General features: G+C 37.8%; 2 protein-coding genes across 2 annotated transcripts in view; one reads left to right on the top strand and one right to left on the bottom strand.

The window, feature by feature from the left end:
* The first annotated feature begins 6,724 nt into the window (after window positions 1-6,724).
* psmb1 (proteasome 20S subunit beta 1) lies at window positions 6,725-13,935 on the top strand. The gene is made up of 6 exons (XM_062995003.1): window positions 6,725-6,899; window positions 9,503-9,610; window positions 9,781-9,862; window positions 11,605-11,734; window positions 11,880-11,986; window positions 13,614-13,935. The coding sequence occupies exons 1-6, from the start codon at window positions 6,799-6,801 to the stop codon at window positions 13,797-13,799; spliced, it is 714 nt and encodes a 237-aa protein (XP_062851073.1). The 5' UTR covers window positions 6,725-6,798; the 3' UTR covers window positions 13,800-13,935.
* Window positions 13,936-15,928: 1,993 nt separating this feature from the next.
* Window positions 15,929-26,437, bottom strand: part of plekhh2 (pleckstrin homology domain containing, family H (with MyTH4 domain) member 2) — a 52,405-nt gene continuing 41,896 nt past the window's right edge. The window contains exons 21-30 of the mRNA XM_062995004.1: window positions 25,945-26,042; window positions 25,644-25,821; window positions 25,401-25,556; window positions 24,350-24,447; window positions 22,374-22,515; window positions 22,009-22,142; window positions 21,310-21,439; window positions 17,846-17,932; window positions 17,597-17,746; window positions 15,929-16,632 (exon numbers count right to left, since the gene is read on the bottom strand). Coding sequence (XP_062851074.1) covers window positions 16,453-16,632; window positions 17,597-17,746; window positions 17,846-17,932; window positions 21,310-21,439; window positions 22,009-22,142; window positions 22,374-22,515; window positions 24,350-24,447; window positions 25,401-25,556; window positions 25,644-25,821; window positions 25,945-26,042 — 1,353 coding nt within the window. The 3' untranslated portion in view covers window positions 15,929-16,452. The remainder of the gene's footprint in view (window positions 16,633-17,596; window positions 17,747-17,845; window positions 17,933-21,309; window positions 21,440-22,008; window positions 22,143-22,373; window positions 22,516-24,349; window positions 24,448-25,400; window positions 25,557-25,643; window positions 25,822-25,944; window positions 26,043-26,437) is intronic.

Raw genomic sequence — 26,437 nt, forward strand, 5'->3', positions numbered from 1 at the left:
TGAGTGGATCAGACACAGCAATTCTGCTGGAGTTTTTAAACACCATATCCACTCACTGTCCACTCTATTAGACACTCCTACCTAGTTGGTTCACATTGTAGATTCAAGATTCAAGAGTTTTATTGTCATGTGCACAGAAGAACCAGCAGTTACACTGTACAATGAAATTCTTACTTTGTTCATCCTCCAAACGTCAATATAAGTATCATACATAAGAACAAAATTAAACTAACAGAATAAAAGCTTAGTATAACATTTTTTTTTCAAAATATAAATTTAAACTATAAAAACTTTTATACAATGAATAAAAAAGGCACATAGCAGCAGTCATATATGGTGCAGGACAATTTGAAAATATAGCAGCATTTTAAGTTATATTTTTAAGTTATTTTTAGGTGCAAATTATGCATAGCTGTCATTGTGATGTACAATTGTGATGTACTGACTGAGTTCTGTCAGATAGAAAATTTAGTGCAAATTATGCATAGCTGCAGTCATTGTGATGTACAATTGTGCATTGTATGATGAGGTTTAATGTTTATGAGGTAGGTTGTGTATGTAATAGTCCATGTTTGTTCACAAGCCTGACTGCCTGTGGGTAAAAACTGTTGGTCAGTCTTGTTGTTCTGGCCTTTATGCTTGTAGATGTAAAGTCAGAGACGATCGATCATCCATTGCTGCGGTTTGAGTTGGTCATCTTCTAGACCTTCATCAGTGGTCACAGGACGCTGCCCACGGGGCACTGTTAGCTGGATGTTTTTGGTTGGTGGACTATTCTCAGTCCAGCAGTGACAGTGAGTTATTTAAAAACTTTTAAAAAACAATTAAAAACCCACCTCTTTACTATACTAAACACTTAAGCTGACTTGTACTTACTTACTAACACTAATTACTAATACTAATTCATTTCTTGCAAAAAAATTATAATAATAAAACACTTTGGTTTTAACAGGTTTTAGCAGATTTGTAATCTTGGACTGTTGGACTTAAACTAGAGTAAGGTAATGTTCACTATGGAAGCACTTCTGTAAGTCGCTCTGGATAAGAGCGTCTGCTAAATGCTGAAAATGTAAATGTAAAACTCCAGAGAATGATCCATCCCAAATAATACCTACTCTGTAGTGGTCCTGGGGGGACCTGACCATTGAAGAACAGCATGAAAGGGGGCTAAGGCTAACAAAGCATGCAGAGAAACAGATGGACTACAGTCAGTAATTGTAGAACTACAAAGTGCTTCTATATGGTAAGTGAAGCTGATAAAATGGACAGTGAGTGTAGAAACAAGGAGGTGGTTTTAATGTTATGACTGATCAGTGTAGTTGGTATAGTGAGATTTTACAAGCACATTTTAAAACTTAAAACGCTAACATTCAACACTTCATATACATATGACAAAAGTACAGTTTTTGTATGTAATTGTTTATTGTTTTTTGATATATACAATGCTGCAAAAAGGTCATTGTTCTGTTTATGGGCCATGGGTATTAGCTAACTATTTACATACTCTACCCTCCCCCCAAGAAAGCCTAATCACAAGCCAATACCCACTGATGTTACATTAATCCCTCATTACAGTGTACCACTGTGATGATTGAGTGTACAGCTTACATTCTTTCTAATCTGCACACTTGTTCTGGTGGAGCTGGTGTCATAGTACAGGTAGCCATTGCCCCTTATCGCCTTGTTCTGGAGAGAGCTCCATTGGCACTTTCATAGCTTTGCCTTCTAGCGTGTCAGCCAGCTGAACTGTTCATGTCTACTTACTCCATCCAGCAGCAGCAACCAGCTCTAACTGGTGGCAATATATTGCCAAATCTTTACTGCTATCGTACCTCTGCTCATGGAAAGGGATCTTCAAAAAGAGGGCGGGAGGGCGGGAGGAATAGTAATTGGCTAAAAAAGCTTATAGTCCGGATTTTAGCAGCATCTGATTTCCACCTTTTTGGACCACTCAAAGAAGCTTTAAGAGGAAGAAGATTTTAATGTGATGATAATGTGAAAGCAGCAGTGCATCAGTGGCTACGCGCTCAACCAAAAACATTTTTTGCTGATAGCAAACTTTTTAAAGAACCCTCGTAAGCTACAATGAGAGCGGGAGTTGGTGGCTATGACAGATATTGCTCTGGAACATGAGTGGTGTTGGAGGAACGAACCCCAGGTTGATCCAGACCAACCTCCTGTGAGTGACTATGTTCTGTAAATCAGTTATTTAAAGTAATATCTTAAACCACCACATTATTAAAATGTTTTTAAAGAGGAATACTATTGTATGAGGCTTTGTTCTCAGTGTGGTTAGAAGATTACTGCTGCATTCTTCACTGGATTTTACCGGCCAGTCATTCCAATTATCCTAATACTACATATTTACAGGGGAGTGGGAAACCTGAGCAGTACAGATGAGCAAATATATTGAGGACAATTACGCCTCTAAGTTCCCTAATGACTGCTGCAGGTCAAATATCTCCAATGCTAACCTATGCCACACCTCTCCACTGAGAGGACTGCTATTCTTTGGGAGAGCATACTTTTCCTCAGGGCAATGGGCACACTGTGAAAAAACGTTTCAGGGGAGAATGTCTTATTAATAAGTTAACTGGCAATTACATTTAGATTTATGACATTCTTACAACTTACAACTTTAAATACAGTTTAAGTAATTTAGGGATGAGGGCTCTGCTCAGGGGCCCGACAGTGGCAACAGTGGTGGGGCTCAAACTGGCAAGCTTCTGATTACTAGTCATTAGTGCCCTCACAAATAATGTTTTAACAAGGGTTGTATAGGTGTTGTATAGCTTTGTCCATTAAATAAAAAAATGCTTCACAAAATGTTTTACTTATTTTACTTTCCACTAAGTGACAAATGTCCATTGGCATGCTGTTGGAGATGGGCATTTACTTTTTCACAGCGCTGTTTATTTTATAAAAAATAAAAAAATAAAAAAAAGAAGCATTTTTAAATTTAATGGACAAAGCTATTCAACACTTATACAACCCTTGTTAAAACGTTATTTGTGGTTAAGGTACTGGACTAGTAATCAGAAGCTTGCCCCTCCATTGTTGCCACTGTTGGGCCCCTGAGCAAAGCCCTTAGCCCTAAATTACTTACATTGTATTTAAAGTTGTGAGTTAATTTGGATCTGCTGAATGCCATAAATCTAAATGTAATTACCTGGTAACTTATTAATAAAAAGACAAAATTCAGACAGAATTCACTGCTATCACAATACCTGTTTAGTTAAGACCTTTTTGGTTTCTCAAGATTGATGAGTAAGGTGTGATGATGAACAGAGTGTGATGTTTAGAAGGGTGTGACTGTAAACAGGATTATTACTAACCTTCAATCAAAACATTTGAGCTTTAAAGCTGTCAACTGATTAATAATGCAGTGATTTAATCCCCATTGTTTGCACCATAATTTTAAGTGAATAATTTAATTGTTTATGCTGTTGAGAAACACCACACGTGCCTCAGTTTAGTAGATAGTCTACTGAATTATAGAAAGCAAAACCAAGTTTGACATATGCTGCTATGGCTTTTGAGACTTCCTCTTGGAATGTTTAACAGTTCAGTCACATACCTTCATTAGTAATGGTATCACTACTTAAATTGCTTTACTCTAGTATAGTGCTCACACACCCTTTTCACTATCCACACAGTAGAAAAACATGTTGGTGAGAAAATAAGAAAGAACAAGCTTGGTGGCAACTCCCATTTTTACAGCTGGGTGTGTCAGTGTCACACTGATTCTTATTTTTTAAAAATTGATAAAAAAACACAATATGTTGGGTATAAAAAAGGGATAAATACCAGAAATAACTGCAGCTTTACTTAACATTACAAAACATTACAACATTTTAGACAGAGCTAGATTTTGTATTTATAAATGTTTATTGAGACCCCTTGTTTTATACTGTATTTGAATTAAGTTTCATGCTACCTTTAAAGGTGTGGAGGGAGCATAATGTGAGTAGCACTGATGCCTCACAGCAAGAAAGTCCTGGGTTCTATCGCCAGGTGGGGCGGTGTTTGCATGTTCTGCCCGTGTCTGCGTGGGTTTCCTCCGGGAGCTCCGGTTTCCTCCCACAGTCTAAAAACATGCAGTCAGGTTAATTGGAGACACTGAATTGCCCTATAGGTGAATGGGTGTGTGTATGTGTGTCTGTCTGTGATGGACTGGCGCCATGTCCAGGATGTTACCCATTGAAAAACTGGGATAGGCTCCAGCACCCCCCCCCCCCCCCCCCCCCCCCCCCCCCACGACCCTATATGGATAAGCAGTTAAGAAAGTGAGTGAGTGAGTTGTTTGTCCACATAAATTATGTCCTGCACATTCTGCATCTTCCTGTTTTTAAGCAACAGGTTAGATTTTAATAACCAGTAGCTTCTAAATTACTAAAATTACAAGTAGCTATAATATTGAAACAGCCTTCAATAAAAGGTGTAAGATCAACATTTTCAGCATCATTGATGTACAAACTAAAAATAAAGAAAATAATAAACATGATTTAAAAGTGAGAGGCACAAGAGCAAACAGCAAGAAGGGCCTCGGTTTGATTCACCGACTGTGCAGCCAGGGTCCATTCAGTGTGGAGTTTGCCTGTTCTTCATGTGTCAGCAGAGGGGTTCCTTCGGGTGCTCCAGTATCCTTCCAGAAACATGCAGTCAGGCTATTTGGAGCTACTAAAATTGTGCTGTGTGTGTGTGACTGGCAACCTGTCAGATCATAAATTAAAAAATTAAATGCCGTTTTTTGGTTTATTTCTTACAAAAATCAGTTGTTATTTTTGCTGGTGCAATGAAACCCATATTTTATTTATTTATACAGTATATACATTATCTGTCCCACCACTGCTGTGTGTATATGTGTGTAGGTACATATACATATACCCACACACACACAAAGTGTATTAACAGAAAATTTGAAAACATGTTTTCCACATGCTGTTTTTTAATTACCAGGATTTTTGCAGTAATTACAGTAATGCAAATGTGATTCAATGTTTCATTCAAGTCATAATAGATAAATTAATCCTGCTTTAACTATAAAAGCAAAATTATAATATTTATGCCTTGATAAAATAATAATGAGTTAACTTACATTTTTTGCCAGTGTATTTTATGTTTTCAATAATATTTTAGCGATAGATTATTCTTCCTGAGAAGTGAGTCTTGAGATCTTTAAAATGAGAAACCATAATCATAACATATGGTAGTAGTGCATCATACTGTAGTCTACACATATTGTTATTAAAATTACAATACAAACTTAATCAAAGCACAGAAATTACAGCCGTCTTATGCATAAATAAATGATAGAAATTACAATATTTTAGATGATCTGTTTTTTATTTCAGTTGATACAGCAAATACAGTATACCATGGTATAACTGGTATACCACCCTGGATTGCTTCAAGTACCACAGCTCAAAAAACACTGGTTTATTCGAACCTAAACTCTTTGAACTGTGTGTTACAAAATGTGTTAAAGCAGCAGTTTTTAATGTTTTTCCTCCTGGACCCCCCGGTGTTTAAAAAAATTTCCAGGATCCACCTCAACACGGTTTCTGATAATATTGTTATGCTTTCACCAAGGATGACAACAGGTATTGTGTTCTTACTCAGGGGAAATTTGATGAATCCATGATGAAGGTCCTAGCAAGGTCTCAACTGTAACTACTTGGGATTGAAACATCGAGTCCTTTGTCTAACTCTTGGTATTTTCTTATTTTAATTAATGTAGTGGGTTTGTTTTTGGTGAACTGGTGGTGGGAGCTTCCTCACCTGGGTCTACCTCAACAGGATCTGCATCAAAACTTGAATCAGAATCTTGTGTAATCACCATCCATTGACTTTTGCACTTTTGTGGTGGGCAAATCAAATATGTGTCCATTCTCAAAGACCCAGTGTAGGCTATAGGCAATTTAAAATAGATGTTATTGGCATCACAAGGGCGGCACGGTTCAGACTTCCGGCGCCGCAGTGAGTGGCTGCCTACTCGGCAGCTCTGTGTCACGGTACTTTAATACGGTATTTTTCTCTTCTGTCTGTTTTACACGTTTTAGAAAAATTACTTAATTTCCTTCGGGATTAATAAAGTATCTGTCTGGCCGCTCAAGTGGCACAGTGGTAAAGTACGCTAGCGCACCAGAGTTGGGGTTTCAAATTCATAATTTCGAATCTCAGCTCTGCCTTTCCGACTGGGCCACTGCAAGAACAACAATTGGCTGTTGTTCAGGGTTAGAGGGTAAAAAAAAAAAAAAAGTCAGACCATAGGTCCTCATAACTGGTGCAACTGCGGCTCCTGCTGGCTGAATGATGGCTCCTGCACAGGGCTGAGGAATGATGCTGATGGGGGTGTGGCCCTCCATACAACGTGCATGTCAAGTGTATGAACTCGACTCGTGCAGGTGAAAAATGCAGGGGGCGTATGTCAGTTGAGAGGCGTCCTCAGTCAGCAGTGAAGGGTCGAATCAGCATAGAGGATGCAATCAGGGTAATTGGACACGACTAGATTAGGGGAAAAATAAATAAATCTATTTTTGGGGGAAAATAGAAAATTCAAAAAAATAAATAAACTGTCTGTCTGTCTGTCTGTCTGTCTGTCTGTCATCCATCCATCCATCCATCCATCCATCCATCCATCTACTTACCTACTTTATGAACAAGTGAACTCTGGTCCATCTTGGTCGCTCCAGCAGCCGTCAGAAAGAGGGCGCTATTAAACAAACGAACTTCCGTCCGCCATGTTGAAGTGATACAGCGAGATTCAGGGCAGACAGTTTCAGTTTGATCGCAGTCATGTTTTCTACACAGTTTTACGGGGAAAATGGAAAGATGAAGGAGTATCACTATACAGGACCTGTGGAGCATAAATTCTCTCCTTATGCTTTTAATGGAGGGTAAGAACCGTTCAGGTCTTATATTCATGTTTTCAGCACAATCAGTCTGCTTTGTCATGTTCACTGTTAACACAGTGCTACTGTAGTGATCCAGCCACACAGCAGCTTTATGTTTTACATGTTTACATGCTTATTCTATTTTATATGTGCTTATTGTAAATTAACATTAAATAAGAAATGCGGATTTGTTTGATAAGTGTAAGTTCATGGCAGCTCAACTAAGTCTTTATTGAGTGTTTAGCCGGTAGCTAGCTGTATTGTATATTTACAATGTGTGTTTTGAATATTTAGATTTAAACAGCGCTTGTTTACTTTGATTTAAGCATCAGCAAAAATGTTGTATTTTTATCTTATAACCTTACGAACCAAAAAGTTTACAATTAAACACGGCAGACTTTTGAAAATCTTACATCGTGAGATGACGTTGCTAACGTTAGCATTAGCATGTAGGACTGCGCACCGGTTTAAATTTTACTTTTACTATTTTGTCGACTTTTCACGTTCATTCTAAAACCGTTCATATTTAACAGTAATCTTTTTCGCATACCACCATATTACAGTTTTATTTTCATAATAAGACACATCATATGAACTACTTGTGATACATCTTAAATTAGCATTGGCTATTTGACCAACCGACAAATAAGGCATCTTAACCTCCTGAGAACAGGTGTCTTACAATCTACATTTTTCTACAATTTTACAGTAAATAAATCATATTACTATTTTTAGACCTTTTTAATATTATTTTTTATTTGTATAGCATTCCCTCTGTGGTGGACAGTGGGATTGTTTTAATGTACAAAACAGTAAAACTTTACATTAAAAAAATGTAACAATAAAACAAGGGCATTTGACTGTCTATACATAATGTACTTTTTGTTTGAAACTATCAGTTTTTTATTTAAATTAAAAGCATTAATTCCCTCCTATTTCATTTGCTTGTTTTGTGACTCGCTTACATCTCTAGTGTGTTTGCCATCTCTAGTGTGTTTGCCATCTCTAGTACAGAACAGTTGAACTAAAACAAATCAAGAACTGATTGCAAGCCAAATGGGATTCACAGATGAGTGGCAAGCTGCATAATTTTAGCCTGAACATGGACAATAAAACAATTACCTATCATGGAAATTGGTGGGAACAGGTAGTGTACTTGAGATGCCATATTGGTCACAAGATTGGGGACAGTGGTAGCCTAGTGGGTAGAGATTTGGGCTATCTGCCATGCTGCCACTGTCGGGCCCTTGAGCGAGGCCCTTAACCCTCTCTGCTCCAGGGGCATCATACAATGGCTGACCCTGCGCTCTGACCCCAGCTTCCAAAGAAGCTGGGATATGCGAAGAAAGAATTTTGTTTTCTTTTTTTTCTTTTTTTGCAATTTCCCCCCCAATTTTCTTCCTAATCTAGTCGTGTCCAATTACCCTGATTGCATTACGCTTCCCCTCTACCAACACTACCCTCGACCACTGACTGAGGAGCGCAGCAACTGACACACGCCCCCTCCGACACGTGTGCAGTACAGACTGCATCTTTTCACCTTCACAAAGCGAGTTCATATGCGAATCAGCTTTGTGTACGGAGAGCCACACCCTGGTCAACCCTTTATTCCTCTGCTTTGCGCAATGGCCATTAATCACCCAGCAGCAATTAACAAGCTAACAGAACTGGAATACGACATAAAGCTATGCTGGGTACCAGGACACAGCGGCATAGAAGGGAACTAAAAAGCAGATCAGTTAGCTAGAGAACAAACAAAGTACGACAAACATCAAAATCCCATCAACAGACTTAAAACCACTAATACATTCCTACATCAAGGAAAAATGGCAAAATGAATGGAATGCTCAGACCACCAACAAACTACAACAAATACACCCAAACATCAGTGCTAAACCAAGAACCCAAATAAATCAATAAATCACCCAGCAGAGGTTGTAATTGCATCAATTATGAGGAGCCCTGGTCTGGCTTTCCCACCCTGTGTGAACAACAGCCAATCATTGTTCATGTAGCCGCCCAGCCCAGATGGATGGCAGAGCTGAGATTCAAAACGATGTGTTCGAAAGTGTAGTGAGTTTTACCGCTGCGCCACCTGAGTGGCAGATTCTATTCTAAGATTGACACATTGGGATCTGTTATACCCCTCAGACCCTTAAACATCTGCTAATTGCATGCACCTTTACCACTGGGAATGATTACACTGCTTAGTTGCAGCCATGATAGAGGAAATATTTAACACAGCAAAAACAGAGACTCTCATTTAGTTGCTATCAGTGACAGGTTCGTGTAGGCTCGGGTACAGTCTGCATATAATGTAAAGTCATCACCCAGCCATGTGTTGAACTGTAAAACACACCTCCCAGTGACGAAGCTTTTAACGGTTCCTGCCATAAAATGGCCTAAGTTGACAGCCTTTCACTTCTGATCCGTTTAAAGCTGGACTTGTTAAGAATGTCTTGTTGCAAAACTCTGCTATTGAACTATTGTTCGAGTAACTGTTCCAAGTTTTGTCCATTTAAAGATTATGTAAAAACAAATAAGAAGAGGGAAAATAACTTTTTCAATGTACTGTGTCTAACAAACTTTACTGTTTTGTCCCACAGAACTGTGCTGGCGGTTGCTGGTGAGGACTTTGCAATTGTAGCTTCAGATACACGTTTAAGTGAGGGCTATTCAATTCACTGCCGAGACTCACCCAAATGCTACAAACTGTAAGTAATTGGATCATTTGTATCCATGCATACAATTCTAGCCTATCTTTTAGTTGTCGGAAGAAAGCTAACTTTGTTCATAAACATTCTAGTGTATGCAGGATCAATGTATCTTAACTAACTTGTTCTTTAAATCACTGTCTTTAAGATCTTTGGTTTATTATACGCAGGACAAACAACACAGTGATTGGATGCAGTGGATTCCATGGAGACTGTTTGACCCTGACCAAAATCATTGATGCAAGGCTCAAGGTAAGAGTTGTTCTTTCACTCACAGTAATCATATATATTTTCTAGACTATCAAATACTGCAGAATGTGAAATGAATCCAAGAATGGCAATAGATATAGAGGTGATGTTCAAATTGACAAGAATATGGGGAAACAAGTCAGTTAGCACCATAATCAAGCTATAGTTAATTAAAGTCTTGGTCTGGTCAGTAGACACATATAGATGTGCAGCCTGAACACTAAAGAAAGGCTTTACATTCAGGCTTTTAAGAACAAGTGCATCAGAAAGCTGCTGAAAATGTAATGGAGGAAGATGATAACCACTGAGCAAATGTATAAGATGGCCAGAACAGAAAAGTCCTGCAAGTTTTGTTATTTTGGGCATATGTTGAGGCACCCACAAGACAGCACTGAAGGCAGTGGTATGACATGACTTGTGGAAGGATTCAGAAGATGAGGTTGACCAAGAATAAGCTGGATTGACATCATGATGTGGAATGCATACTCAGGGGGTAGTTTGTTACACACAACAGAAGATGGGGCATTAGAGAAAGCTGACTCATGATGACTGACATTTATAGTATTTATTTACTAGTTTAAACGTTCTTAGTTTTTTTAGTTTGTGTTTATGCAGTAATGATATAGACATTTGTCTTCAAGTAGTAGGGAATTTTACATGGTTTTACAGAATTTGCTTTCAGTGCAAGTTAATGCCTGGGGTGTTTTACTTATCACTAAGATTCAATGAGTGATTTGAATTAATGTAAAAATACATTTTTTTTTAATTAAACTGTTTATAAGCATTTGGCTGTCATTTACAAGACACTGTCACAAGTCATTAAAGTCTATTTCATAATGTAGGCCAAAACTGGGCCAATTAGCTTTCCCCAGGGGTGTCCAAACAACGGCCAGTGGGCCATCTGCAGCCAGTTAACATGTTTCTAACAACCTTTGAAGTATTTTAGAAATTAGACAATAGTTGGTCTGCTGTAAAACAGGTTAAAAAAGTCATTCCTAGTTTGAACACTGGGTGTCGCTATAAACTAGTCTAAAACGCTCCCTATCCTCTTTCCCCATAACTCATGTGGGTGCCTCATCATAAGCCCAAAATAATACAACTTGCAGGATTTAATTTGGTTCAGTAGCTCCTTTTCTGTACTGGCCATCTTATAAATTTGCTCCGTGGTCATCATCTTCCTCCATGAGATTTTTAGCAGTTCTCTGTTGCACTGGTTCTCAAAAGCCAGAATGAATATTTATTCCTCTTTCTTCAGTGTCCAGGCTGCACATCTATATGTGGCTACTGGCCAGACCAAAACTTTCAATAACTATAGCTCGGTGGTGGTGCTAACTGACGTACCATATTATATACTGCAAGCGTGTCAGCAAATTATAATATATATTTATTGATGCTTTTTTCTGGGAACAAATTTACTTCAATTAAACCTTGATTTTTTTTTTTTTACAGTGTGGGATAATGTTGCCAAGTTGAACTATTTCTTATAACCCTTTTTACTCATCTATATCAGGGGTGCCAGAATTTGTGAACAGTAGTGTATGTGTTATCAGTCAAAATCACACAAATGGCCTACCTTACTTTAGTAGACATCTGTGCAATGTCAAATCCAATCATAATTAAGCATATCATGCCAATGTTGTTTGGTATTTGATGAAGCACTAAGTAGTTATATTAATAAAGACAGACTTTGTAATTACATTGAATTACATTTGAATACTTATCAGTGTTTTCCCCCTTTCTGACAGATGTACAAGCATGCAAACAACAAGTCCATGACGAGTGGAGCTATTGCAGCCATGCTGTCAACAATTCTGTACAGCAAGCGGTTTTTCCCATATTATGTTTACAACATAATTGGCGGCCTTGATGAGGAAGGTAAGCTTCTGAAGTAATTGACTTTCAACTTGCTTTTCTTGTTTTGACTGGTTTCATATTGCTGTTAAATGCTAACTGAGGGGAAACAAAAACCCTTTGCCAGTAAGTCATGCCTTTTTTTTTTCTTTTTAATTTTCTTTTTCAGGGAAAGGTGCAGTCTACAGCTTTGATCCAGTTGGATCGTACCAGAGGGACGCTTACAAAGCTGGTGGATCAGCAAGCGCAATGCTGCAGCCACTGCTTGATAACCAGGTCAGTTTACAATTGATTTATAAATTACAAAACATGTAACTGGAGCCCCATTCACAATCAAAACCTGTCAGCACTGGGTTACTTAACCTGTAAATACACGACTCTCACTTAAGTGCATCCTTCTGCTGTGTGTTTTTTTTTTTCTTTTTACCTGTTGTGTTTCAACACACACAAACCAATATGGTATCTACTGACATTTGACTAGTTTTAAACAAACTTTAAACAAAATTTTGGTCTAGTACAGTGCTGCTTAATACCTGGGTAAAATGTTTGTGTAAAACGTGCTTAGCACATTCAGTTTAAGACATTTCCATAGCAGCTATGGATTTTAGGTAGAACTGTTGTCATTTATTACTGCAGTTGACATTAAAGAAGCTTTCAAAGTGCACTGGAACTGTAAGACCAGTCAAGCTAAATCCTTTATCAACCAGATAACTCTTTACCACCATACACAGGATTATATCTACAAATGCTAACAATTTTGGCTTTGTTGTCTTGTGCAAATAAATACAAATGAAATGTACATCCTTGTTATTTTATTAGCCTTTAGGTTGTGTGGGCAAATAACTTAATATGCGTATGCTTCCCTGTCAAATTATAACACATTCTGCTTACAGTTTCATACAAATCGGATATATTCTTACAGGCAGTTAATAGGGGTTGTGCTGTTGGTCATTCTGGGGTTGGAATTTAAGATTAAGCATGTTTTATACACCAAGGAGCACATTTAAGGAACACTGTATTAGGACTGAATTGCTCTCAAAACAGCCCTGCATCTTTGTGGCATGGATTCCACAATGTGTTTACCATTGTTTTAGAGGTTTCGGTCCATGTTTATGTAAGATTTTCCACTCTACCAAATCTAAAAAGGTGTTCTATTGGATTTAAATCTCGAAGACTGATAAGGCTGTACACTTGTGTCCATGAAACCACTTTGAAATGTGCATTATCATGCTAAAGCCATAATAAAATTGATAAATTGTAGCTATAAAAGAATGCACACAGTCAGCAGCGGTATTCAGACAGGAATTCAAACAATGGGCCCAGTGTTCGCCAGGAAAATATTCACACCATTACACTACTGCCAGCCAGAGGCGGAGTGTGCTTGGTTGTACCTTGTGCCATGACACAGTCACCTTATCATCAGTATTGTCACTATCTTTAGTAGACCCTTTGTCGGTCCATACCGGACGCTATATCCTTCATGTCCTCTGGCATGAGTGAGTCTTGGCTGCCCATTTACTTGTCCATAGTTTATGGCATGTTCCTTTTGGACCACCTTTGGTAAGTTTGAGCAGAGATGCTTTAACTTGGCTGTCTGGCAGTAACGATTTGACCCTTATCAATCATTCAGGTCTTAATGCTGACCACATCTGCTGTATTCAAACCTGTACTACAAGTAGCTACTTTTGGCCCAACAATTTATATCCTTGACTGTGACATGCCAATTTTTGGTAGATAGTCGTAATGTTTTGCTCCTTCAGTTTATACAAATTAATAAAACGTTATAAAATCCAAATATAATTTGCCCATGAAAAACTATTGATGAGGACAATAAATTGGTTACATAGCTTTAGTCTAAGCAACTTAAGCATACAGAACTAAAAATTGCTTTCGTTTTGAGCAGATTGGATTTAAGAACATGGAGAACGTTGAGCACTTGCCACTAAATCTGGAAAAGGCTCTGCAGCTGGTTAAAGACGTCTTCATATCAGCTGCGGAGAGAGACGTGTACACCGGAGATGGACTTAAGATCTGCATTGTTACCAAGGAAGGAATCAAAGAGGAAACACTTCCACTCAGGAAAGACTAAACAGAATTTTCAGCCTTGTCAGACAATGCTCTTATTGTTTGCTTAAAATTAATAAGGTAATTGCTCTAAAACTGTGCTCTTTTGTTCTTTTTCTAAAACCTGCCAATAAAAAAAATATTGATTGATTTAAGCAAAAGTTACTGTGTCTTATTTGCAATTGTGACTTGTCTTAGTAAGTATGCTAGGGCATGAAGTAAAGTACAGTTCAGAAAAGTACAGAAAGTCATCATACCCTATTGAAATCTTTCCCTTTGCCACATTATTAACTTTTATAACCCATCATCAAAGTGACACTTTTAAAACGTGATCATTTAAATAGTAAAATACCTAAATACCTTTGAATAAATAAACAGCCCCTTTTTTTGCATGGGTACAGTTCAGTCACCTTCCTGATCACACACCCCAGGATATCTGTTCCACACCTAACATCTAATTTAGGGATTCTGATTACTTTAAAATAAAAGCTGTTCTTTGAAAGTTCCACTACTAATGATGCATGGCAACACCAAAGGGCAGTTGTAACTGTGCGGTTAAGGTACAGGACTAGTAACTAAGAGGTTGCTGGTTTAAGCCCCACCACTGCCAGGTTGTCACTGTCAGGGTTGGATGCGTTGGATAAAAGTGTCTGCTAAATGCTGTAAATGTCAAAATTTGCCTTGGTTGGAATCGTGCTTTCTGTGATAAAGTTGTGAAAAGGCACGTTAGTGGAAGGACACAAAAAGATTTAACTCTCTATGTCCGTGCCATTTTAAACATCAAGAAGTGGAAAGTGTATGGCACTACCAAGATCGGGCCATCCCTTCAAGCCAGGAGGATATTGATCAAGGAAAGCTACCAAGAGGCCATTGGCAACTTTGGAGGACCTACAAGTCTGTATGGCTGAGATTAGTCTGTGCAAAAGACAATCTTACAAGCTTTTTAAACAAAGCTGACCATGTGACAAGAAAGAAGTCACTCCTAAAAATGCCTTCTAAAGGTTCTAATGGCATCAGGCAAGACCAACTTTTTGGACTGAACTCCAAGCGGCAAACTACCACACTACTGAACATACACTTTACCACGAGGCATGATGATGGTAACATTGTGGTATTGGAATGTTTCTCTTCAGCAGGCACTGGGCATTTGGTCAGGATTAAAAGGAAATTAACGTTGATATTCAACTTCTTGTAGAAACCATAGAGGCTCTCTACTAGATAGCTAAAGATGTGCAGGAGGGACAATGACCTTAACACACAGCTAAACAACAAAGCAATGTCTTATTGTTAGGAAGAAAAATCCTTTTTCTGATAGAAAATCTGTGGATGGACTTGAAGATAATAGTGTCTTGATGGTCAAATTTGACTAATCTTGAGCAAATATTCCCCAATCTAGATGTGCAAAGATAGGGACATAACCCAACAGACTGATGGCTGCAATGATGTGGCTTTACAAAGTACAACCCCAAGTGTTCCTTACATTTACTTTGACTTTTATTTGATTGCAGACAGTTTGAACCCAAGATATTTCATGTTTTGTCTGCTCAACTTCATTTCATTTGTTAATATACAGGGGCAATTCAAGGCTAATAATGAGTTGAAAAATCTAAATAATGATGTGATTCCAAACAGGTGATGTCAACAGGTGATTGTACTCATGGTTTGGTACAAAAGCAGCATCCAGGAAAGGCTGAGTATTTGATGAGCAAAGATGATCAGAGGATCTCCAGTTTGTCAACAAATGTGTGAGAAAATGATTAAAATGTTTAAAAACAATGAACCTCAAAGAAAGATTGGAAGAGATTTACATATTTCTCCCGCTACAGTGCATAATATCATTGAACGATTCAAGGAATCGGGAGGAATTTCAGTGTGTAAAGGCCAAGGGCGCAAGCTTAAGCTGAACGCCCGTGATCTTTCATCCCTCAGACGGCACTGCATCAAGAACTGCTACTCAACAAAGTTCTCAGAATTGCTGGAAATCATCAGAATCAGATGTGTTTAATTGATTGACAGTTTAGGATAATGTATTTACTTCATTAAATCAAACCTCTCCACGGAAACTAATATTACATTGGGGCAATGAATAAAAGCACTGTCCATTGACGGTGTATAAAGAAGGATACTGAGACTAAGAATCGTAAATGCTAGTGGAAAGTATTTATTTACAGTATTACATAGTATATAATATACTCTTTCCTAGAAAAGCCAACATCAAAATGATAGAACTACGGATACACCATAAATCCAAACAGTAATTATAACAATAACCCAAATGGTAATGCTAAGCTAATGGTACTAATGCTAATGCTACACTAAGGCTACACCAATGCTAATACTAATACTACTTAGAATCAATGGATATAATCCAAGCCCCAATCCCAACTACAAAAATGATTAAATTATAAATATGTATTTACAGGAAAGTACTTAGGAATAAACTAGGAATGGCAGGGTGATAAATGCTGGGTCCTGAGTGGTGGAAAAACTATAGAGTAGTGCCTGTAATTAGATGAAAGGAAATGTGGAGCATAGTGATCATGCAACTGTGGGAGGAGATGTGTCCTGAGAATCATGGGAATTGTAGTTCATGACACAGTATGTCCGGTCATGTTTTTTGAATGTGCTGTGAAACACTATAAACAGGCACCGACTTCATAGAATGTACCAACAGTGCATCAGAGGGGCATGAGGGCTTTGCCAGATCTGCCACCTGGTGAAGAAGGAGATTTACTACGTTGTTCTTCACACTGGGACTGAGGTAGCAGTAGGGCCGGAGCAGAGAGATGGTGCACTGCTGATTTCTGCTGATGCGAATTGCTGATGTAGTTAGCCATAAGGTGCGTCAGCTCCCGACTCTGTTAGGAAAAACACAGAAAGCACAGAGGCAGAAGCCTGAGAAAACATACAGTAAAATTCAAATGTTTACATACACTTGTAACGTGTACACTTGAGATATGCTTAGCTTAGTGGTCTACTAGGTGTAGTTGTGTTTTTACTGACTCTTTCATAAATATGAAAAAATATGGAGTTTAACGCCTGCGACACTCAAAATTGAAAGCTTTTAAGACAAAAGTGCTTTAAAACTGACAGAACACATAGACAAGGGGCTAGTCAAAGTATGGTAAATCACACTACAGATGCATGCCCAGATAAGGAAAAAACATTTGCATTTACAAAAGCCTTTAAAAAACTTGGGTGGCCATGCACTCCCTACAGGGGCATCGGTGATATGCCCCTAGCAAAATGCCAACCCCTTAAAAAAATAGATAAAAGTACGAAAGTTGAGTCACCACAATTACCAGCTACTCAATTTACCGGTCCTTGGCAACCCAGACTTTCAGAGTAAATAAAAAAACAGTAGGGAACTCAGTTCATCAGGAAAAATACCAGCCTCACACATTTCACACGTAGGCTGGAATTTAAAGAGCTTTCACAGCTGTAGTGAATCAATACTTTTATTATTTATTAATCATAGTCAAAGAAGCTGGGAATCAGCACAATCAAGGAATCAACACTATCAGTCCTCTGCACCTCTATGCCACCTGCAAGCCCTAATGGCATGGCAGGTGGGCATAATACTGCAATCTGTGTCCCCTGTAGCTTTATGCAGCCAATGGGACATTACACTAGCACTGTTTTTGCCACCCAGCTGATGAAGATGTCATGACCACAACAGTGGTTTTCATACTTTTTCTGATTAAATAAGATTTAATTTAGGTGATAGTTTAATCGGTACCTGATTAAGTACAATGAAATAAGCCTGTGTTTAAAACATTTGTGTATTCTAATGTGCAACCTGTACAATAGTACTGTCCATACCTTAAAAGGATTCATGGCAAACACATGCTTTTCAGTTGGCTTTTTCCTCTCTGTGTTGCCTCCAGAGCTCTGAGACACAACCAGCATAAAGTCCTGATGACAGCCTCCAAATGTTACAATGTTTTTATAGGAGAAGGACACCAGCAGTTTCTAAAAGTTTATAGGAAAGGAAATGGGGATAAAAAACATTTAATCATGTAATAAAAATCAGAAGAGATGTTAAGTGAGTGTCTGAGATGATCTTCTTACTATGGAGGTAAACTCTAGCACAGTTAGACCGTCCTCGTGTACTGCTATCCAAACACGCGTCCTCTGCATTGTAGATGGTGATCGGGGCTACAGGGAAGAAAAAATAATTAAAAATACGTAGATCAAAATCAAACCCAGACTGCTCATTCCATACAGTGATGTATACAGATTCTGAAATGCCATTACAGTGGTATCTTTAACTCAACGTCCCCAAAACTTAAAATCTTTGAAACTCAACACTCTTCGTTGAGAAATTTGTACCTTAAACTCAACATTTCCCTAAAAGTCAACGTTTTCAGTTTTTTTTTATTATTTTTATTTTTTTATTTTTTATTTTTCAAATTAACAATGAACAGTCACTTTGTTTAGAGCTCGGCTTGAGTGGTGCAGTAAAACATCATCAAAGTGTGCATATGAGACAAATCTGCATTAGTGTGAAATAACCGTCAAATTCACTCTGAAAGCTCCACATGTACAGTGTATCACAAAAGTGAGTACATCCCTCACATTTCTGCAGATATTTAAGTATATCTTTTCATGGGACAACACTGACAAAATGACACTTTGACACAATGAAAAGTAGTCTGTGTGCAGCTTATATAACAGTGTAAATTTATTCTTCCCTCAAAATAACTCAATATACAGCCATTAATGTCTAAACCACCGGCAACAAAAGTGAGTACACCCCTAAAAGACTACACCCCTAAATGTCCAAATTGAGCACTGCTTGTCATTTTCCCTCAAAAATGTCATGTGACTCGTTAGTGTTACTAGGTCTCAGGTGTGCATAGGGAGCAGGTGTGTTCAATTTAGTAGTACAGCTCTCACACTCTCTCATACTGGTCACTGAAAGTTCCAACATGGCACCTCATGGCAAAGAACTCTCTGAGGATCTTAAAAGACGAATTGTTGCGCTACATGAAGATGGCCAAGGCTACAAGAAGATAGCCAACACCCTGAAACTGAGCTGCAGCACAGTGGCCAAGATCATCCAGCGTTTTAAAAGAGCAGGGTCCACTCAAAACAGACCTCACGTTGGTCGTCCAAAGAAGCTGAGTGCACGTGCTCAGCGTCACATCCAACTGCTGTCTTTGAAAGATAGGCGCAGGAGTGCTGTCAGCATTGCTGCAGAGATTGAAAAGGTGGGGGGTCAGCCTGTCAGTGCTCAGACCATACGCCGCACACTACATCAAATTGGTCTGCATGGCTGTCACTCCAGAAGGAAGCCTCTTCTGAAGTCTCTACACAAGAAAGCCCGCAAACAGTTTGCTGAAGACATGTCAACAAAGGACATGGATTACTGGAACCATGTCCTATGGTCTGATGAGACCAAGATTAATTTGTTTGGTTCAGATGGTCTCAAGCATGTGTGGCGGCAATCAGGTGAGGAGTACAAAGATAAGTGCGTCATGCCTACAGTCAAGCATGGTGGTGGGAATGCCATGGTCTGGGGCTGCATGAGTGCAGCAGGTGTTGGGGAGTTACATTTCATTGAGGGACACATGAACTCCAATATGTACTGTGAAATACTGAAGCAGAGCATGATCCCCTCCCTCCGGAAACTGGGTCGCAGGGCAGTGTTCCAGCATGATAATGACCCCAAACACACCTCTAAGACGACCACTGCTTTATTGAAGAGGCTGAGGGTAAAGGTGATGGACTGGCCATGCATGTCTCCAGACCTAAACCCAATAGAACATCTTTGGGGCATCCTCAAGCGGAAGGTGGAGGAGCGTAAAGTCTCGAATATCCGCCAGCTCCGTGATGTCGTCATGGAGGAGTGGAAAAGCATTCCAGTGGCAACCTGTGAAGCTCTGGTAAAGTCCATGCTCAGGAGAGTTAAGGCAGTTCTGGGAAATAATGGTGGCCACACAAAATATTGACACTTCAGGAACTTTCACTAAGGGGTGTACTCACTTTTGTTGCTGGTGGTTTAGACAGTAATGGCTGTATATTGAGTTATTTTGAGGGAAGAATAAATTTACACTGTTATATAAGCTGCACACAGAGTACTTTTCATTGTGTCAAAGTGTCATTTTGTCAGTGTTGTCCCATGAAAAGATATACTTAAATATCTGCAGAAATGTGAGGGGTGTACTTACTTTTGTGATACACTGTATCTGTGTTTATCTGGATTTCCTTACTGTTTCCCTGTTAAACTTGTGTTACAGCTCAGGGTTCTGAGAAATTGTTATTTTAGGGTTTTTATATTATACTTACTGTTATTTTCAGTGTATAAGTGTTAAAAACAACCCCATTATTTTACATGTGCCTAAAATATATGGAACGCATAAACAGGTTTTCCATACATCATTATGGGAAAAAATACCTTAAAACTCAACACTGTTTAAACTCAACGCCAGTCCCAGAACCAACTGATGTTGAGTTTCAAGGTAGCACTGTACCTGAAATTGAGAGATTGTTGAGGTTTGTGCCACTATTCAAAATGAAACAGAGATTAGGACCAGGTTTGTATTAAGCTGTGATTAATTTTGGTATAGAATCCACTGATATTCAGATTAAAGCTGGTAAAGTTAATCTAATTATTTTGTTATATACTTTTAATATAACAATCTTTATAGTAGTATATTTTGTGTGGTGACTGGAATGGTTATGTCAAATAAAATTCAAACCCTATTTCCAAAAACATATACAAAGACATTTTGCCAAATGGAAAAGAAAAGAATTGTTAACTCTCTTTTATTTACCTTATTTAAAATATTTTCTTAACTGTATTTTGTAAATACAACCACAAAACAGAAAAAAGTTAAACCACAGTAAGTAAAATGCAAAAAATGCAACTGAGATATTTTATTTGTACTTTTGTCAGTTAAATAAAGGTTCATGAGAATTAAGTCATTTTTGTTTTTATTGCATTTTCCAAATGTTCTGGTGTTTACATATCTTTGAGGGTTTCTTACCAGACACTGTAAATTGTACAGATGCCTCATGATGGCAGTTTATTAACTTTTGGAATACAGTTTTTCTACATAAAAATTTGGCACACACTTAAACATACACTATATTTATATCCACAATAAACTGACCAATCGTTTTATTAGGAACACCTCTATAACCGCTTATTCATGCCTAAAGGTCACAGGCATTGTACTTACTTGTAAACAACTGAGCCTATCATTAGTATTACTTTAATATCCAGTTATGACAACATCATCTGTAGAATCTAAGTAAAAAAATAGGTGCTTTGTAATTCCACAAACTTTTATTTATGTTTCCATTGCTGTACTGTCCAAGACCCAACTTGTTGCAGTCCCAGTGTTGCAGTTATCACATTCCAAAGTAGCACATATTTTAAAACAAGTAAAAATAAAACAATGTTTTTTATTAAAAAGAATAAGACTATACTAAACCCAGCTTATACAATACAAAATAAACTAATTTAACAGATGTAATTATGTGGCTCTAATTGGACAGATTTTTCCATTGAAAGCATTTATTCTCACCTCAGCTTCAAACAGCTTGGCTCCAAAAAACGGCCACTTGCGGGCTACAGTTAGGTAGATGCGCACACATTCAGAGACACTACGCCTCTTCAACGACGCCCAGCGAGTCAAGAGCTTTTCACTTAACTGCCTAGTAAGACAAGGAGGAAGAAAATTGACCAGACAACGTTAACCAACATGATTATTTAATTGTGAAGCAACTTAACACACTGCATTGATTAAGAAAAAAGATAAAAACATATACAGTAAAAGAGGAAACAGTATTCAGCCAGTTTATTTTTTATTTTTTATAATTTAACATCTTTTACTGCTTATATCCACTTAAAGTGTCCTCTATTTCCACTCTAATGAACTTCTAAACAAGCCACAATCTGTACTTTTTCCTAACCTCCAAAAATGGTAAAAGTCCAGTTGGCTGCTTTAGATTGTCTCATAATGTATGTATTGCCTGCAACAGACTGGTGCCATGTCCAAGCTGTATTCATGTCTTGTGCCTTTTGTTTTTGGGTAGTGTGGAATCTATACCATGACTGATTATAATAATATTTATGATAATAATTTTAAAGATATCTTAAGCTACTGACATTGACATTTCCATCAAAAATATCACCTATCTCAATTAATGTCACCGCAGACCTTCATTTAGTAAACCTTGCTCTAAAACTATGTTCATTGTGCTAATGTAGAAAATGTGTTTACCTCAGCTGCTTCTCTGAGCAGGCTCGTCTGTAGTGCTTTGGATAGAAGCGCTCCAGAACCTGCTTCACAATCTGCATGGATTTTGCCTGTCCAGAAACTAAGCCTGCAGAATTGGACACATCTCCAAACTCCACCTGAAGAGGGTTTATGGACATGTAACCAAAAGTTTTTTTTTCACCAAAAAAAACCTTTTTATTCCCTAATGTGAAGTCCCATTTACAAATATTTTGGCAATTGGGAAAATGGTGTCTAAAGTAATAATAAAAAAAAGAAATCTTATAAAAGCTAGCTATAAATCTAGCTACGAGGGTTACGTAATGTGTAATGTAATGAATAGGTCAATTCATGCTGAATCTGTGACACACCTGAGCAAGCAGAGCAGACATCTCTAGAGCGAGTTCTTTGTTTACAGGAAAATGACCTGCTGCAATCTCCTCATTAATTTGATAGGCAAAGAGCAGGCGTTCTCTTTCTGTCTCTCCTCTTAGCTGCTGAGTGAAGTAAAATCTGAGTAATACAGAAAGTTAGTCAAAAGGGACAGAAAGTAGTACAGAGGGCTAGATTTACTTATTCCTTTGCGCCCAGTTTCAGGTAAAACTTGGTCATACTTTGTGTCTAAAACTGTTGCACAAACCTAAGTACATACAAGGAATGACTGATTTTGTACACCATTTTTTTCTGTCTTTTCAGTCCAAAATTTGGTGTAAAATATCCACAGTCTGGTTGTTGGGAGCTTGCCAAACTCTCATTTACATTTGCATTTTGTGTAAAATGCAGTAAAAAGTAGAATCTGTCAATCTTGTTAATTCTATTACATCTTTATTTAAGTGAAAAGACCGATCAGTATCATTGTATTTTGTAAACAGAAACACATTTACAGCTTCATGCCTAAAACATACTCCAAAAAAGTTGAGATAGAGGCAAAGAGTAAAAAGTTTATAGAATATTGACAGTGTTCCACAATAATCAGGTGATTTGGTAACAGGTGAGGGAGTCTTTCACCATCTACTGTTAATAATACTGTGAAAAGCCATACATCAATTCTACGTATTTATAAACACAAATGGTTCAAAATCCAGTGGAATTCATCTTGTTTTTGGGAAAAATGGATGTCGAGTTCTCTGTGCCAAAGATAAAATGGCCATGCATCATCTGTCATGGTATGGGCGTGCATCAGTGCCCATGCAATGGGTGACTTGCATATGTGTAAAGGTACCATTGACACGTAAGATTTTGGAGAGACACATGTTGACATAAAAGCAATGTCTATTCATGAAGTTCATTATTATTTCATCACTCTACAACAGCATGGCTCATTTCGTGTTACAACAGCATAGTTTTACAGACACTGAATGTGTGTGCTTGACTGGCCTGCCTGCAGTCTAGATCTGTCTCCTATTGAAAATGTATGATGCAGCATAAAGAGGAGAATCAGATGATGTCGACCACAGACTGTTGAGCAGTTAAAGTCTCGTATCAAGCCTCAATGGAGAAAAATTCTATTTACAAAACTGCAACAATAAGTGTCATCAGTTCCCAAACCAATAAAAAGTTACATTATTACGAAAAGTCATAGAACACAGTGGTAAACATGCCTTTGTTGCAACTTTTTTGGAGTGTAATGCAGGCATTAGATTCTAAATGTATTTACAAACTACAATGAAATTAATCAGTGAAAACATTGGAAATCTTTTCTTTCTACTTTTATCAGTTAAATAAAGATTCAAGAGCATTAACAAATCACAGATCGTTCTTTCATCAAGGCAAAAGAATGTTCTACCAAGTACTGACGTTGGGGCTTGCATAAGAGTGCAAAGGGACATCTGATAAAAACATAGACGTTTTTGCCTTAAACTCTTAAACTTGTATGTATCCATATTTTCTTTCTCTGTTTACTGAGACGACTTATTGTATGTTTTTATTTAATTTTATACAGTACATATTACCATAATACCTTTTAAGAAGAGGTGGTTGAATGCATTTGATTAGAACTGTACGTCTCATCTTTATTCTGATATGCATTTAGCACTTTGACAAGTTGATTATTTTCAACAGTTTAAATGGGTTTTTAGCCCCAGTGTAATTAGTGGAGCACCATCAGTAGGAGGCCCAGGTGCAGTTTGAGTAATTAGCTACAGAGGTGTAGTAATTAGCTACAGGGTTCTTAAGTTGGATATTGATTTTAGTCACACCTAGATGGCATACTGCAAAAACATCAAAACATACTTTGCACTTCACCCTCTGATCTTAATACATTTAGTTAAGAAAGTGCTACACAGTGACTGAACATTATGGTAGTCCACTGATAATACCATTTTCCTGAGCTAAGACTCTTACTCACCTGTTTTTGTGGGTGAGTTTCACAGTCCTGGTATTCTCTGATTTGCCTTTGTGAAGCTCCTTAAAGGCCTGCTCCCACTTCGATATAATGTCACAAATCTGTGGAGATTGGCAAAAGTTGTATTTACTTTTCCTTCTAGATTTTCTATCTTTACCCAGTTTGTGTCAAACAGTTTAAAGTGCATGCAATTAAGGAGAATGTACCACTGATGGTGTGGGATATTAGGCCAATATGACTTGTATTTAATGCAATTGATGCATCCAATGTTGAATGACATAACCCAATATGCACACTTTATGGGGCACAACTTGTACTAAGGCATGGTGCCATAATTTCTTTATGTTTTTTTTTTTGTTTTACATAACTCAAAATTATTACAAATTCAGAAAGCAGCCTTAGTTACTGTATGTATGTTTTAGGGTCTTTGACCCTATTATTATCATTCATTCCTTTAAAATGCATCACACGTCTGCTTACTCATTCACACTGCAGGGCAATTAAAAGTAACACGATCTGTATCAGGTAATCGCACTTCGAACAGTTGGTTAATTTTAAATATCCGGCACACAGGCATGCTTCATTAAAAAATAATTAATTCTCAAAAATTGTGAGGTTGCGGTAAGTCCTATGCTAGCCAGAAACAGTGAGCACACAGCGGGAACACACCCAGGACAGGGTGCTAGTCAATCACAAGGCTTTACATCTAGAGTGCAATGTAGATTAGACACACTTTCTACACTTTTATACAGTTATAGTCAAATAAATAAATATATAACTTGTACATTTGTTATTAGTAGTATTTATAATTAATAATAATAATAATCGTTACTGTTATTGCTATGAATAATGGTAATAACAATAAAAATATTATTATTGTAAAAAAAAAATCACAAAATAAAAAAAAAAAATAACTGTGTATTTGGGATAAATAATTGTAAATTCTGTACTAAAATATTGGAGATTATATTTTCTTCTATTCTCGCAAACAGTTAGTAGTTGCTCCCTGTGAGCTGTTTTGTTGCCTGTTAGTAGATTGGTAAAACATCCTGACCTTCAGACTGCCCTCAAGAAAATGTTCCAGGTCTTGGCCAGTGGGGTCATCTGAGTAGAGACTAAAGCCAGACTGGCCAGTCTTTCTAATGCCTGTGTCAAGGTTCAGACGATTCTGGAACTCCTCGACAGTGGTGGAAGCATCAAAACCAACAACCTGCCATTGAAACATTTAAAACAGTTGAAGTCATGAAGCACAGCACTTTCCTTCATTTACTCCATTTACTTTCCTTTATTTACTGACCTGATAGGTATTATTGAGAAAATGTACAGGCACACTGAAAGGCAGTGAGTGGTGGTATGGGTTCCTCAGTAAGATAGACAGGATCTCCATGCGTGAGGGTCGAGCCTGGCGCTCACCCTTCTGCTGGGTCCTCTCCACACAGCGCTGGCAGTAGATGGCATACTTTCCAACCTCTGTCCTATAAGAGTTATAAGTTATGCAATCTGGCTTGGTCTATTTAAAAGGCATTGCATTGTATGTATGTGACTTTAACCGTGTTAAACTTGTGTACTTCTCCTACTTCTGGTTTGGGTGTACTGACCTGGCATCTGCATGCTTTTTAAGATGGACTTGAAGAAGCCATAGAATGGGAGGCTGAGGCAGGAAAAGTCCCAAACACAATGCTAAAAGCTGCCAACACTGTAAAAAACAACGTGTATATATATATATATATATATATATATATATATATATATATATATATATATATATATACAGTGTATCACAAAAGTGAGTACACCCCTCACATTTCTGCTAATATTTCATTATATCTTTTCATGGGACAACACTATAGACATGAAACTTGGATATAACTTAGAGTAGTCAGTGTACAGCTTGTATAGCAGTGTAGATTTACTGTCTTCTGAAAATAACTCAACACACAGCCATTAATGTCTAAATAGCTGGCAACATAAGTGAGTACACCCCACAGTGAACATGTCCAAATTGTGCCCAAATGTGTCGTTGTCCCTCCCTGGTGTCATGTGTCAAGGTCCCAGGTGTAAATGGGGAGCAGGGCTGTAAAATTTGGTGTT

The sequence above is a fragment of the Trichomycterus rosablanca genome, chromosome 5 (genome assembly GCF_030014385.1).
Source record: "Trichomycterus rosablanca isolate fTriRos1 chromosome 5, fTriRos1.hap1, whole genome shotgun sequence".
Classification (NCBI taxonomy): Eukaryota; Metazoa; Chordata; class Actinopteri; order Siluriformes; family Trichomycteridae; genus Trichomycterus; species Trichomycterus rosablanca.